This window comes from Diabrotica virgifera, chromosome 2 (genome assembly GCF_917563875.1).
Source record: "Diabrotica virgifera virgifera chromosome 2, PGI_DIABVI_V3a".
Classification (NCBI taxonomy): Eukaryota; Metazoa; Arthropoda; class Insecta; order Coleoptera; family Chrysomelidae; genus Diabrotica; species Diabrotica virgifera.
In genome coordinates, this window is record NC_065444.1 from 278606933 (window position 1) to 278622137 (window position 15205).

Sequence of the window (15205 nt, forward strand, 5' to 3'; positions counted from 1 at the left end):
CTTTACAAACTTTAGCTTAAGACTAACTCTATTTACAAATATGTCCTATTTATATATGCGATACAGATATTCCAGAAATATCTATATATCTCCAGCTATGTCCATGTGACCGCTTGCACGTCATCGGCGCTGCATCGGCGTATCTCGAAACATCGATAGTGTTCTGTCTGTGCGGAGACGGGAGCTGGTATACGAGGGTAGGTCAATAATTATTTTGTTACAATAGATATTTTATTATCTTATTCCCGAGGAAGACAAATCCAAAGACACAAAAATTATAATAAATAATACATTTACTTAAAACATTAATATATTCTTTTAATGACTTATTTCCGCTGATACATACATATTGAAAGCGGGCATGAAAGCTTTCATGTACCATGTTTATGTTTATGTAAACATGGTACATGATTAGCAACGAACTACATACTGTCTGTGTGCGCGTGCGCCCAGAATTATAAAATTTCACTCTCAATCGTAAAGAAGTATAACTTCAAAAATATATAAATATAAATTTAGAACCGAATTTCATTAATTGAATTTAAGAACTATATTTCCTTTTGAACATATTATGTACATTTTTACAAAGGAAATATAGTTCTTAAATTCAATTAATGAAATTCGGTCCTAAATATTTTATATTAGACTATTAGTATATTTTATATTATACCAAATGCGAAAGCATTTAAAGCTGCTAATTTCTGACAAAAGGGAAGAAGATTGAAGGGATTAATTTTACTAGCATAAGATGGTCCCCTACGGTCTTGGAGGGCAATTATAATAGAACCAAAGGACTTCCTTCTTGTTGAGATAATGAGATAGTAGACGATCACGTAAAAAGTTCTGCTTTGAGGTTTGAACATTATTAATCAAAAGAGCTATCTGGATGTTAATCTATAGTATTTTTACTACAAAAGCGATATTACGGAGGTCAAAATTTTTGACGTAAGAGAACTGTCAAAACATTAGAATGTGACTTTTTATTATTGCCTTGTTTATAATAAACATGGCAATAATGAAAAGTCACATTCTAATGTTTTGACAGTTCTCTTACGTCAAAAATTTTGACCTACGTAATATCGCTTTTGTAGTAAAAATACTATAGTATATTATCTAATCCTAAAACTGCGGCTAACTTCAGGCCTATTTACTTATTTACGTTTCCCGAGAAACCCATGCTATTGGCCCCTTTGTTTGATCTAAATATAATATTTAGAATTGTTTCATTAAATTTATAATTATTAAAATGTATTGCATTAATGCACAAACATGAATTTTCAACCTTATCGCAGAGAAAATATTGAAAAAGAGTTTTTGTATTGTAAGTAAACAACGTTTTAAAATGATTTTTAATCATACTTTTAATAGTTATTTATGATATAAGTGTTAAAAGTACACGTTTAATAGTGTAGGAAACAAAGGTTGAACCTTGCAAAATGGACACAAGTCCGGTTTTATTTTTTTTCTGGTATATCAAGGGGTGCTTATTATAAGACTAACTTTTTCTGAAAAAATTTCGCCCCGGAACCTCCCTTTTCACCCCTTTAAAGGGGGTAATTTGTGGTTTTTGCGGAACGTAGCCCTTCCTGTAACTTTTACAAAAAAATTCTTTTATAGAAATATGAAGAGGACTATATTTTCTACGATTTATTTCCAACACCATATCTCTATCATCCACCGTTTAGCGGGGGTGGTGCCCTAAAGTTGACAAGTTTTTAAAAAAGATGTTTTTAAAAAAAATATATTTTTCCCTAACTATAACGGAAATTAAGAAGAAATCCTGCGGCAATTATTCACAAATAATTGACTGATTTTTTGGTATAGGTTTTACTTAAGGATAATTGCCCTTTTTTTAATTACAGGGTGTTACATTTTAAAAAACCTCTTTTTATACCATCTGAACCGTTTATGCTAGAGTAAAAAGGCTTTCAACGATTACCCATGTACTGGTGCTATTTACAAATTTGTATAATGCACCCCCATTTTTCCCCGGAACCACCCCAAAAAAAAAGAAGAATTAATAAATAAATTGATTTTCTTGGAATCCTTCACACACAATGCCCTTTATTAATATGCTTCATACATCATTTTGTGGACGTTATTATTACCCATGCATGGACACCAAAAGCAATTTCCTAGTGCAACCCCTTAAGCAAAAAAAAAATAAATAAAATGGGGGGTTGAAAATTTTTTTTGTTTTTTGCTTTTTGATCCATATGGGCATATGCTTCATCAATAGTGCTTTTCAAAAATATATATGGTTATTGCAACATCTCTGCGAAAACCACCCCTATCCTTGAAAATGTACTGCAGAAACTACCCCTATCCCTTGGCGAGCATGTTTTTACGATTTTCTCATTACCTATGTATTATTTTTAAACAAAACTTATACAAGGTTAAAGACCACTATTTACTCTAAAAATTATGTCCTATTCATTTTTTCGTATAAGCAACGGTTACGGCACAGTGGCGCCGTAAACCTCATATATGCTTTGGCGGGCTCCAGTTTTTGTTTTTTTTTCGTCATCTGTTCGTTTTATTGATAAAGTACTTATGCAAAATAAAACAACACAGTGTAACCTACAAATTATGACTTATGCACATTTTACATTCTTTGCTCCCCAAAGCCACAGTGGTGGCCCAAAATAAATTTTTGCATATTTTCGCCACCTACATGCATTTTATTGCATTAATGCTACCTTAACAGCACAATATTTACCCTTAGGTGGTCGCTACGCAGTGGCGGATCCAGGGAGGGGTGATGGGGGTGAACACCTCCCCCCCTCTCAAACCAAGTCATATTATATTCAAAGATTATAAAAATATTCATTTATTTTTATAGAAATTTAACCAATTGGCACCCCCCTCTTAACGATGCTGGATCCGCTACTGTCGCTAAAGCATAAAAAGTCATTCTTATAAAAATAATATTAATATTATATAAGTATTTCTATAAAAAAAAATGAATATTTTTATAATCTTCAAATATAATATCACTTGGTTTGAGAGGGGTGGGGGTGATCGCCCCCATCACCCCTCCCTGGATCCGCCACTGCTTAGCGACCACTTAGGGGTGAATAATGTGCTATTAAGGTAGCATTAACGCAATAAAATGCGTGTAGGTGGCGAAAATATGGAAAAATTTATTTTGGGCCACCACTGTAGCTTTGGGGAGCAAAGAATGTAAAATGTGCATAGGTCATGATTTGTAGGTTACACTGTGTTGTTTTATTTTACATAAGTACTTTATCAATAAAACAAACAGATGACGAAAAAATAAACAAAAACTGGAGCCCGTCAAAGCATATATGAGGTTTACGGCGCCACTGTGCCGTAACGGTTGCTTAAACGAAAAAAATGAATAGGACCTAATTTTTAGAGTAAATAGTGGTCTTTAACCTTGTATATGTTTTGTTTAAAAAAAAATGAATAGGTAATGAGAAAATCGTAAAAACATGCTGGATAAGGTATAGGGGTAGTTTCTGCAGTATATTTTCAAGGATAGGGGCGGTTTGCGCAGGGATGTTGCAATAACCATATATATTTTTGAAAAGCACTATTGATGAAGCATATGCCCATATGGATCAAAAAGCAAAAAACAAAAAAAAAATTTTAACCCCCCATTTTATTTATTGTTTTTGGCTACAAGGGTTGCACTAGGAAATCGCGTTTGGTGTCCATGCATGGGTAATAATAACTTGCACAAAATGATATATGAAGCATATTAATGAAGGGCATTGTGTGTGAAGGATTCCAAGAAAATCACTTTATTTATTAATTCTTCTTCTTTTTTGGGTGGTTCCGGGGAAAAAATGGGGGTGCATTATACAAATTTGTAAATAACACCAGTACATGGGTAATCGCTGAAAGTCTTTTTACTCTAGCATAAACGGTTCAGATGGTATAAAAAGGGGTTTTTTAAAATGTAACACCCTGTAATTAAGAAAAGGGCAATTATCCTTAAGTGAAACCTATACGAAAAAATCAATCATATATTTGTGAATAATCTCCGTAGCATTTCTTTTTAATTTCCGTTACAGTTAGCGAAAAATATATTTTTTCTAAAAACATCTTTTTTAAAAACTTGTCAACTTTGGGGCGCCACCCTTGCTAAACGGTGGATGATAGAGAGATGCTGTCGGAAATAAATCGTAGAAAATATAGTCCTCTTCATATTTCTATAAAAGAAATTTTTTGTAAAAGGTACAGGAAGGGCTACGTTCTGCAAAAACCATAAATTACCCCCTTTAAAGGGGTGAAAAGGGGGGTTCCGGGGCGAAATTTTTTCAGAAAAAGTTAGTCTGATAATAAGCACCCCTTGATATGCCAGAAAAAAAATAAAACCGGACTTGTGTCCATTTTGCAAGGTTCAACCTCTGTTTCCTACACTATAAGGCACGCATGTGGAAGTTTGCAGAATGAGCGATAACGAGTTCTGCAATTCACATGAGTGCCTTAAAAATGTACTTTTTAACACGTATATCATACAATATTTTTTCTACAAACGTAATTACAGGACAATATCTACAAAAACTTTTACTTGAACTTGACTGACATTCCAATTTTATATTTTTTTGACATTACATCAAAATTGCATATACGGTCAATACGAACTGCAGTGCCTTAAATTTTTTTTAAAGCACTAGTGCCTTAAAGTGGCATTTTTAACGCTCGTATGGAGTGCCAAAAATTGCATTTTTAACACGGTTGTAGAAAAACATATTTTCTGTAGGTATAATAATTTTCGATATTGTCAAAAATAGAGATATTATTGAGCGAGGAACACATTTCCTATACAACTAATAAAATTTGATATCTGATAGGATATTGTTAAGATCTTCTTCCTTAGACTTCTATAAATATTTCAAAATCAAAAGTAGCCAAATCAATCCAGTCATTTTGGACTTATAAAATAAAACAATATACAAAAAAAAATTCAGAAAAAAAGAGGGTATCAAATAAAATTGGAGGGTGTCAGAAAAAATTGGGGGAATCAGAAAAAAATAGAGGGTGTCAGAAAATTTTTTAAGAAGATACGATGAAATAGGAGGAAGTCACAAAAAATTGAGTGCACTGTAGATGTAGAAGGCAATTGATTATATTCCCCGTCGTATGTCGACGGGTAAAATCACTAGTAGATAATATTAATACATTAGATAAATGTAGTATTAACATAAATATATGTCACACTGTCCCACTGAATGTAACTAGGTGAAAAACGTTAAAAAACTACCGGAAACCTTTAATGCTATTATGTAAGAAAACATAGCAATTTCCGTTACGTATTATTGTCTAAAAGGTATTTTCTCATAACGAAACATGAAACCCAACAATTTCCCGGCCTTGAATTTATCAATAATAAATAAAAGGGAAAATTATATGTTGTTGCGGTCAAATAATATGTTCTGCAGATCATTCATACGTTTTGTTAGGAAAGCGATTTAAATTTTTTATTTCCTAAAGTACATGTTTCTGCTAAAGGTATTGGCAATTAAATATAACCACTTTTCTAGTTCTGTCAGTATTACCAACGTTAAGAATTTTCGCTCGCCTAAAAAGTTAACAAGGTTAACTTTGCCGTTCTTGTCTATTGCTTTTATCATCTTATACATCCATTTTCCACCTTGTTCCGGGTCGACTTCTTCTCTGACGTCCTCCAATAATTTTGACAGTAGGATTTTCGGTAGTCTACCCTTTGCCATTATCTGTATGAGTCCTAATCATCGTAGTCGTTGGGATTTTATTACTCCTAGTATACTGAGTTTCCCATGTAACCCTCTAAGATCTTCATTTGTCCTTCTGATCCAAACACCGTTCTCCATTTTTTTTTTTAAATTTTTCTTCGCAATTTTCGTTCCCATATCTGCATCATTTCTTGTAGCTTTTTATTTAATACCCGTGTCTCTGATGCATGCATAAGTTAATATAGGCCTAATAACCGTTCTGTATATTCTTAATTTGTAAAGTGATCCTAAATATTCTAATCACTCAACTTCCTCAAACCTATATGTATTATGATTTGTTTACACTGTTAAATACTTTCCTCCTACATATTCTTTGCTATGCACTCTACGTATTTTGTTTTTGTCATTAATATTGGCAAAAAGTGGTTCATTATTACCTTTTGCCTAATTGGACATAGGTGAATATTTTAGGACCACACGCATATGTCCCAAAAGCAGAGAGTATTTCGATATTAACAAACTAGTGACCTTTTAGGAGAACTGGTTCTGAGAATTTATTTGGTCGGGTTTTATAGTTACTAATTAACACGATATGAAGGGTTGTGGAAACGAGAAATAAAAGTGTTAAGCGAACAACATTTATTAACAACAACGAGTTTAACAAATGCACGGAATTAACGATTAATTGTCTTAGTAGCGAAAGAGAGAGTCTATTATACACGTTAGGTGCCGTCTTAAAATTTAGCGTGCGGTAATTATTGTGAGAGGGAGAACAACAGAGAAAACACACGAACTAGTCGCCTTGGACCCTCAGAAAGGACTGCTCTAATTCTATTCAAAGTCACTGCATTAATATCTTAATTTACACTTTTCTGTCTGAAAAAGTGACACACACATTGTTTTTCTTGGTTCGCAAGGTCTGTTACCATGCAGATGTTAATAGCAAACACAAGTCTATTTTATCAAACTACCACAACGCTAACACTCAAGTTTTCAGAGAATGAATTCTTTCAAACACAATACATATTGTCTCAACAGATTTACAAGAGAGATTTACAAAAATGCGAATTAATTTAACTGTTGTTTTCACAACAAATATATTATAGTCCTTTTTTATGGCTTTTTTTTCTAATATCTTAGCTATCCGTAGCACTTCCTCTTTTGCTTCTTGTCACTGTTGCTATATCATCAGCGAACACCAGGAATTGATGCTTTTCCCAGGAGGAGACTAAAGAGACAAGATTCATGTGGTTCACCTTGCCTTGCCCCTTCATTTACTAAGAAACTTCATTTACTTGGTTCTTCTTAGTGTTAGTGGTATCATTCTGATAATCGTTCTGCTTATTTCTAGTGCTTCAAGTGATTTATGCAGTTCCTTCCTTTTTCACTTTATCACATGTTTGTTTGAAGTCTATAAATAATATCATGGTGTATCCGTAGTATTGATAGCTTTCCTCTAATATCTCTTTCAGCAAGAAAATATCTGCTTTGCTCCTTCCTTGTATAAAGCTAACATGATAACTTAGACGATGTAACAAACGAAATCGACCAAGAAATCTTTTGAGATCAAAGAGTTCTGCAGGAAGTAATGAACTTTGTAATAAGAAGGAAAAACAATAAAAAACCAGAGTTAAAGGTTTGATTAAGGCATCTTAAATATGGTGGGGAATCTACATAAAGGGAAGTTCAAAAAGTTATCGAATAAATATGGAATCAAAAGTGAACGCCTGATGTTATGAGCTGGTTCTATAATAGCTTCAAAATTAGAATATCAACGCTGAAGGAAGATATCTTCTACATAAAAAGATATGAATGATATTGATAAGAAATATGCCCAAAGCAAACAAGTAGTGAAGTAATGAAAATTCTTTATCAACAAATTCTCAAAGAGAACCTGATCACCAAGGAAAAAGTAATTCAATTGAATTGAATCAAAACGACACCGTCTATTTTTATTGGGTTTCACGGTATACTCAGTGAGGAGTACAAATGGATAGCGGTTTATATGGGTAAGGTGCTGATACTTTAGTGGAATAGATTCCTAGCATCGCCCGATGCCATGGATATGACTCAGGTTCACAGTTTAATTTAATCGTTATCGAGATTCACTACCATTATTCAGTCTTCTTGCAAAGCGTCTTTGATAACGGGTAAACCTAGAAACACATATCAGAGAATGGCCAGAGACTCGAATTGAATCAGAACGCAATCGTCTATTTTTAATTAATTCAATTGGTAAAGAATGACAAACGTCTAAAATAGAAGATTAAAATGAGGTCATCATCATCATCAGTAGCTCGACAACCCTTTTTGGGTCCTGGCTTGTTCTAGGATTTTCCGCCATTCTGTTCTGTTCCTTGCTTTGTTCTTCCAGTGGGTAATTTCAAGTGTTTTAAGATCTTGTTCCACTTGTTCCATGTCTCTAAGTTTGGGTCTTACCTTTGACCTTCTCCCTACTGGTGTTTGCTTCATTAGATTAAAATGAGGTAAATCTATAAAAACTTCTGATAAAAACTGCTAATGTTCAATACAGCATTGATTAGATAAACATTTTGGGTTGATCTTAATCTAATGATACCATTGGATGATTATTTTCAAAAAAAGATCTGGTTTACTCACCTCTGCAAACTTTTGATGTAGTCTGGTCTCGCCGGTTTGTAGTTTTTGACTAAAAGGTTACAATACTTCAATAGGCCGCCTCCTCGAATTTCTTCGGGATGCCTCGTCGAGATGAGTTTCTTCTGGAGGTGGTACAAGGCTTCTTGGAAGTCTCCGTAAACAGACTCCCCGACTACGGTCGGGTAAAAGTTCTCACTAATTGGCAACTCACTGCATTTGTAGAAGAGTAGCAGGGAGTCTAGGATAATCTGGAAAGAATCGACCGAAAACTCGAACTGGCGACGCATACAATCGACAAACTTGAGTTCGACACCGCGACCGCGGGAGTTCCCCAAGGATATTAACGACCACCGGTCACCGCCAATGTTTTGGTTCACTTTCACCATTTTGCTTACGTAGGCTTCTTTGAGACTGCAGGTGGAGATTCGTTTTCGGTTTACGCCTTCTGGTAGCATCTGGAATGAAAAAAAAACAAGATTAGGAAAATTAGAGTGATGATTATAGCTGATATAAATCCTGTCAGTTATTAAGGATCCCTCTTCATTTAATACCTTGTCCGATTATCGAACGTTGGCTATCATATTGGTAAAGTTTGTTTAGCAGAAAATGGTTGACTTCAATTAGTGCGGTCGTAAATATTATTAAATTTATCTGACTTGGTCCATTGCTAAGACCGGTCCGGAGCAAGCAAACGAGGTAGACAGAGTTGGTCTTTTGACAATTAACACTGACTAGACGGTACTCCTATAATAAAGCAAAGGATCCACAAAATTTTTACCTGAAATATGTAAATGAAACATATTTAAATTTTACCTGAAACCGGGCCTTTTATACTATTATCGGTTAACCCAGGATGTTTTAATTGAAGTCAACTATTTACTGCTAAACAAACTTTAACAATAACTTTGTCTACAGCACCTCAAAATAGATTAACGTATGTCTTTTGATACCACTCTCTGAGATTTCGGAGCCAGGATATTTTTCTTCGGCCTGTACCTCTTCTTCCGGCGACCTTGCCCTGTATTATAAGGTGTAGAAGGCTATACCTCTCTGGATGTCTCATTATATGATATATCCCGAAATATTGTGATTTTGAATTTTTACTGTTTTTGTTATTTATGTGCTCTTTGTCATTCGATGTAAAACTATTTTATTTCTTATTCGATCAACCCAACTTATTCGCAATATTCATCGGTAGGTCCACATCTCAAAAGACTGCAATGTGTTCATTAGTGTCTCTGTCAGGGTCCAGCTCTCCACGCCATACAACAATATGGAGAATATGTATTTTTTATAAATTTGGAAAGTTAATAACTCTTAACCTTTCATACTGGTCTCGACTATCTAGTTAAACAACTGAAACTTAGAGTATTATGAAATTGCTATTAACTTACCTCGTATAAAGAGCTGAGAACTGCACTTTTGACTCTGTCGAAATTCCGCATACTGGACAGCTCCACTCCGAAGATAAGATCCAGATCGTTGTAGGGTTGGCTTTCGGTGGCCAGAACGTGGGAAGCGGCGCCACCATTTAATCGGATGTCCTTCACCTTCATACCCGCTCCCCCAGCAGAGGTATCAGCCTCTAGTTTCTCCCTCACGACGTTCACGAGGTCTTTGAGACGGATCTCCAATGTGGGGAAGTTTCCTGAAAATATTAAAATTATAAAAATTTTGCTCAGAAATTTTTCCAGTTAAAAATTGATATCAAAAGCAGGACAACAGAGGTCTTGGAATCTCAAAGAAAAAAAGTGTTTTTGTGGTCGAGTATGAAAACCTTTTGGTAGAATTACAGAAACAAAATTTGCATGGGCTCGAATGACCATAAATGGAAATTTCACATTTAGCGCCTTGGTTCTAAGTTTATACAGAACACAACAAACACAACAGACATACAACCACTATAAAAGAATTAGAAACGAAACAAACACTTTAGTCAGACAAATAAAAAGAGAACACTGGGAGAGTTTCTCAAAACAGATGGAACACGACTTCTACGGAACACAAAAGGAAATATGGAGAATGATCAGAGGACAAAGAAAAGAGATGAACGAACTAATAAAAACGAAACACATCCAGAAGGAAACTTGGGCAGACTATTAATTTTCGATCTCTCTTTGCCAAAGATAACGATAACGAACCACCAACACCTAAAGTGACAACAAACGAAGAAATAAATATTGAAGAAGCAGAGGTAACGGAAACATTAAGGAAATTAAAAAATAGAAAATCACCAGGAGAGGACCGAATATCGAATGAACTCCTAAAGTATGGAGGACAAGACCTGACCAAACAATTATTAAAACTAATCCAAAAAAATAATAGAAGAAAACAGAATACCACAAGAATGGAGATCAAGCATCCTAATACCTCTCTTCAAAAAGGGAGAAAAATCAGACCCGGATAATTACAGAGGAATTAATTTATTAAACACAACAGTAAAATTAACGACCAAAGTAATAACAAACAAACTGAATGAAGTTATAACATTAGCAGAAGAACATGAAGTTATAACATTATCGGAAAAGAAGTGAAAGGCAGAATTTACAAAACAGTCATCAAACCAATAATGACATACGCGGCAGAAACACGACCTGATACAGAAAGGACAAAAAGAATGCTAGAAACAGCAAAGATGAAAACATTGCGAAAAATCGATGGTAAGACGCTGTGGGATAGAGCTAGAAGTGCAGATATACGAAGGAGATGCAAGGTGGACAACATTAATAACTGGGTGAAAAGCAGAAGAGTAGAATGGAACGACCACATAAGCCGAATGACAACAAATAGAGTAGTAAGGACGGCGAGAGACGGTTCCCCAATAGGAAGACGATCAGTGGGAAGACCACGAAAACGATGGAATGACAACTTACTGGAGGCACATTGAAAAACAGACAGAGTAATGTCTATATAAAAAGAAGAAGAAGGTTCTAAGTTTTATCAGACGGTCGTTTCAACTGTTTTTATGAGTATATTTTTTAAGTCTTACATCATAGGATTTCTTACATCATAAGATTCTGATATGAAAAAATGCTCATAAAAACGCTAAAGCCAATAATTTTGAAGAAGGACAACTAATTCCATCACACCAATTTGGTTTTAGAGAGAGCCATTCTATTGTTGATTGTGCATAGGATAATTCACATTATATAAATGGCACTGGAAGAAAAGAAAGTTTGCACCACTGTCTTCCTGGATGTGGTCCAAGCATTCGACAAAGTGTGGCACAAAGGACTAATACATAAACTGCGCTATCACCTGCCAGAGCAATACGCTCAACTTTGAGAGTCATACATATCAGACGGATGCTTCAGAGTAGAGGAGGAAGTGTAATCAATTTTGGGACAGATTAGAGCTGGTGTTACACAAGGAAGTGTCCTTGGACTAGTTCTGTACATTTTGTACAGCATAGATATCTCTCAACTAAAGCAATATACTATTGCTACATTTGCAGATGACAGTCAGTTGGAAATAATAATCAAGAAGCAGTGTATAACCTTCAGAACTCCATATATCAGGTCGATAATTCGATAAAAGTATGGAGAATCAAGTTGAATGATACCAAATCGATACATTTACATTTTACCAATAAAAGGAGACAATACATACCAACTGAAATAAATGATATCCAGGTTTCATATGAGAATACTGCAAAATATCTGGGTATGACTCTTGATGCTAGACTCAGATGGAGAGCGCACATTAAAAAAAAAGACAAGAGCTTGGAATCAGATATAAAAAATATGTATTGGTTGCTTGGACCTGGCTACAAAAATTATCCTCAAGCCTGTTTGGAGTTATGGCACACCACTATGGCGGTGTGGAAGCGATAGTGATGTACAAATAATTCCAGAACAAGGTACTAAGGAACATCGTTGATATTCCTTGGTACATTAGAAACAGTAACAACCACAAAATCTGGAAATCGATACCGTTAGACAGACTATCTCTATGTTACTCCAAGTGGAGAATTAAAAAATAAGATTATGATGATTCTTACCTCTGCCATGGATGAAAACCACCTCGTCCATGACTTCATTGAGCCTGTTGACTTGTTCGAAACTGAGCACGGCCAGTCGCTGTTGAGATTCCAAATCGTTTTGTTGTTTGGTGTTGACGCTTGTGTTGATGTAATCGTTGATGGTAAGGTCTTTCATAGCGCCTAGTTCATCGTCGTCTGAATCATCTTCGATTCCGCACTGAAACAATAAGAGGAGTACGTTAGACAGATGCAAACAATTTTTTTACAAGAAAAGGTTTAATCAGATATTTCACAATCCTTGGACATGTTGTTAAAAGACAATTAACTATTTTTGAAGATATTCTTCTTTAGCGGCGAATCGATTGAGGGTAAAATTTGATTGATCCGCGCGCATGCGCACACCGACAGTATGGTATTAGTTGTTATACGGGCTCTAATTGGGTGTTGAAATTTTGAAATGATCTGTCAATAATTGTTCAATATGGAGGTTATCGGTAAACAAAAATATAGTATAATATTAGTTTTTATTGATGTGTGGACAGAAATAAAATCAAATTTATAATTATAGTGACTTTTTAAATAGTTTTGAAAAGCTGCAGGTACGTAATTCTAAATGTTTCAGTTGGAAATACCTAATAGTTTCAATACCTATCTATTTGGAAAATGTAAACAAAATAATGTAGTTACCTATTAGTAGGCAATGCTTTAATTTACATAATCTGATTACGAACAAACTTTCTACAAATCTTCATTTCATATATCGTTTTCTTACTCTATATTTTGTTGTATTTTATTTCGACAAAAATCAAACTAATAATTTTATTAAATTCATATAAATTTATGGTGTAAACGTTTAGTTTGTGTATATTCCCACATGACGTATACGAGAGTTTGGTGCAGTTTAAAATGGCGTCAACTTTAGTACGGCGCGGTAGACGTGAAGTGGGTTCAAGCCCCAAGCAAGTTATTTTTTTATTTTTTTTTATAGATTTTATGATTGTAAGTATATTATTATATAATTTTTGAAGATATTCTTCTTTTTTGAAAGTGGTAGATAAGAAAGTTAGTTTGATTTTTAAATAAAATAAGTACAAATAACCTTTTAAGTATATTTACTTCGTTTAAATTACCTATTATATAATAGACGAATATCTTCTTACGTGCGTACAAAGTACACACACATTCTTTTTTTTTTCAAGGAAAATAGTCACTGAAGATAAGAACAGACCAAAGAGTATAAAAAATAAAGTTTTATTTGACATGGTATGGTTGTAGGTATGTTTTCTACGTATTAATTAGATGAGCTGTATAAAAAATTTGATTATCCAGGTTTTTCCATTTTTCACATGTGAAAAACAATTATATTTTTAGCTGTATCATTCCTATTATTACCATCCTCATTTTAAATCATTACCTACCTTAGCTAACCCTCATTAATAATTCCTACCCTGGAATTTCCCTTTCCTACCCTCCTACCAACTTTACCCCACCCTGGAAAAATACAAACATTTCTTAGACAATGCAAACGAAAAATATCTTTCAGATTTTGGTGCTCTTTGAGAATAGACGTGCTTTTTTTCGCTCTTTCTGCTTCTGGCTCAAAACAGACGCGTTTTTCGATATGTCTTACAAATTGGTTCCCGTAGATAACAAACGCTTTTGTACACTGTATCCGCAAAAGACATATTAAAACTTGTACGAGAATCTACCACGTGTGAACCCTGCTTATATGACGATTAACCCTCCGTCAGTCGCTATCGGTGTCACACACCGACGACAGAATTATTCATTCGGGATTTACAAAATAACTGGTTTTTTCTATCGCCACTTTCTGTACCTCTTCCTATCAACTAACCTCGTGTTAGTATACATTCTTACCTACTTGGGTACAGTTGTGCGAGTTTTATAGCTATTTTCGGTGCAAGACTCCGTAGCGACTAATGGTGTGGTTATTACTTTATTGGCATAACTTGCAGTTCAGGTAAAGATTTAGCATCTTATTATTGCATTTTATCGGTAAGTTTTGGTCAAATCGTATTTATAGATGTCCTTTGAAGCCGAACAAACACGTTTGTTGGAATTATGGGAAATGGTTCCTAGCGAATAATTTTATATTACAAATAACAATATGTATATTGTTATACTAGGGTTTTTCATTTTATATCTGTTGTTTTTCAATAAAACATTTTCAAAAATATTTTTCAGTCATTCCTATACACAATATAAAATATTTGTATGAATTTTATAGCAGTAACTATTTTTTTTTAAATTGTCGGTCTCTGACACCGTAGCGACTCTTGATGCTCCGTTTATCCTAGCGACTAACGGAGGGTTAAGAGGCGCAAGCATTTCGGCGTTATAGTCTGCTGCATATGATTGAGGAGAGCAAACAAAGAGTTAAAAGAGATGTAAGAAGAAGACGAAACTTCTGGTTACGAAATCTAAGGTAATGGTTTGGTGTGAGTTATAATCAACTATTTAGAGGTGTTGTAAGTAAAATAAGAATTGCTGTGAGGATATCCAATCTTCGATAGAAGATGGAACCTTAAAAAGCAGATTATTATTTTAAATATTCTAATGAAATATAATCTGATTTATATATAACTAGTTCTGATGAATTTAGTCCTGTCACCAGGGGGTTACAACGGCCTCCTTTATTCAGGTGGACATACCCAAGTTTTTTATGTATTTTGACCCGTAGAACACGAATTTTTTGGGTAACAGTTGATCCGGATGTCGATAAGATTGTTATAAACAAAAAACTTGAGGAATTACATAACAGCGATTTTTCGCAAAACAAAACATTTTTTTGTATTTTTTGGGTCATTCTAAGTAAAAAATGTTCCTACAATTTTTTTCGTAGGATGCATAGTTTTTGAGATAACCGCTGTTGAACTTTCCAAAAAATCGAAAAAATGCA

The 15205-nt window shown here is 34.3% G+C and overlaps 1 protein-coding gene across 2 annotated transcripts in view; it reads right to left on the minus strand.

The window, feature by feature from the left end:
* Nucleotides 1-15205, minus strand: part of LOC114331986 (terminal nucleotidyltransferase 5C) — a 430826-nt gene that overhangs the window by 23399 nt on the left and 392222 nt on the right. For both annotated transcript variants that reach the window (XM_050644688.1, XM_028281679.2), the window contains exons 2-4: nt 12304-12502; nt 9698-9951; nt 8304-8758 (exon numbers count right to left, since the gene is read on the minus strand). In XM_050644688.1, the coding sequence (XP_050500645.1) occupies nt 8304-8758; nt 9698-9951; nt 12304-12502 (908 nt within the window). The remainder of the gene's footprint in view (nt 1-8303; nt 8759-9697; nt 9952-12303; nt 12503-15205) is intronic.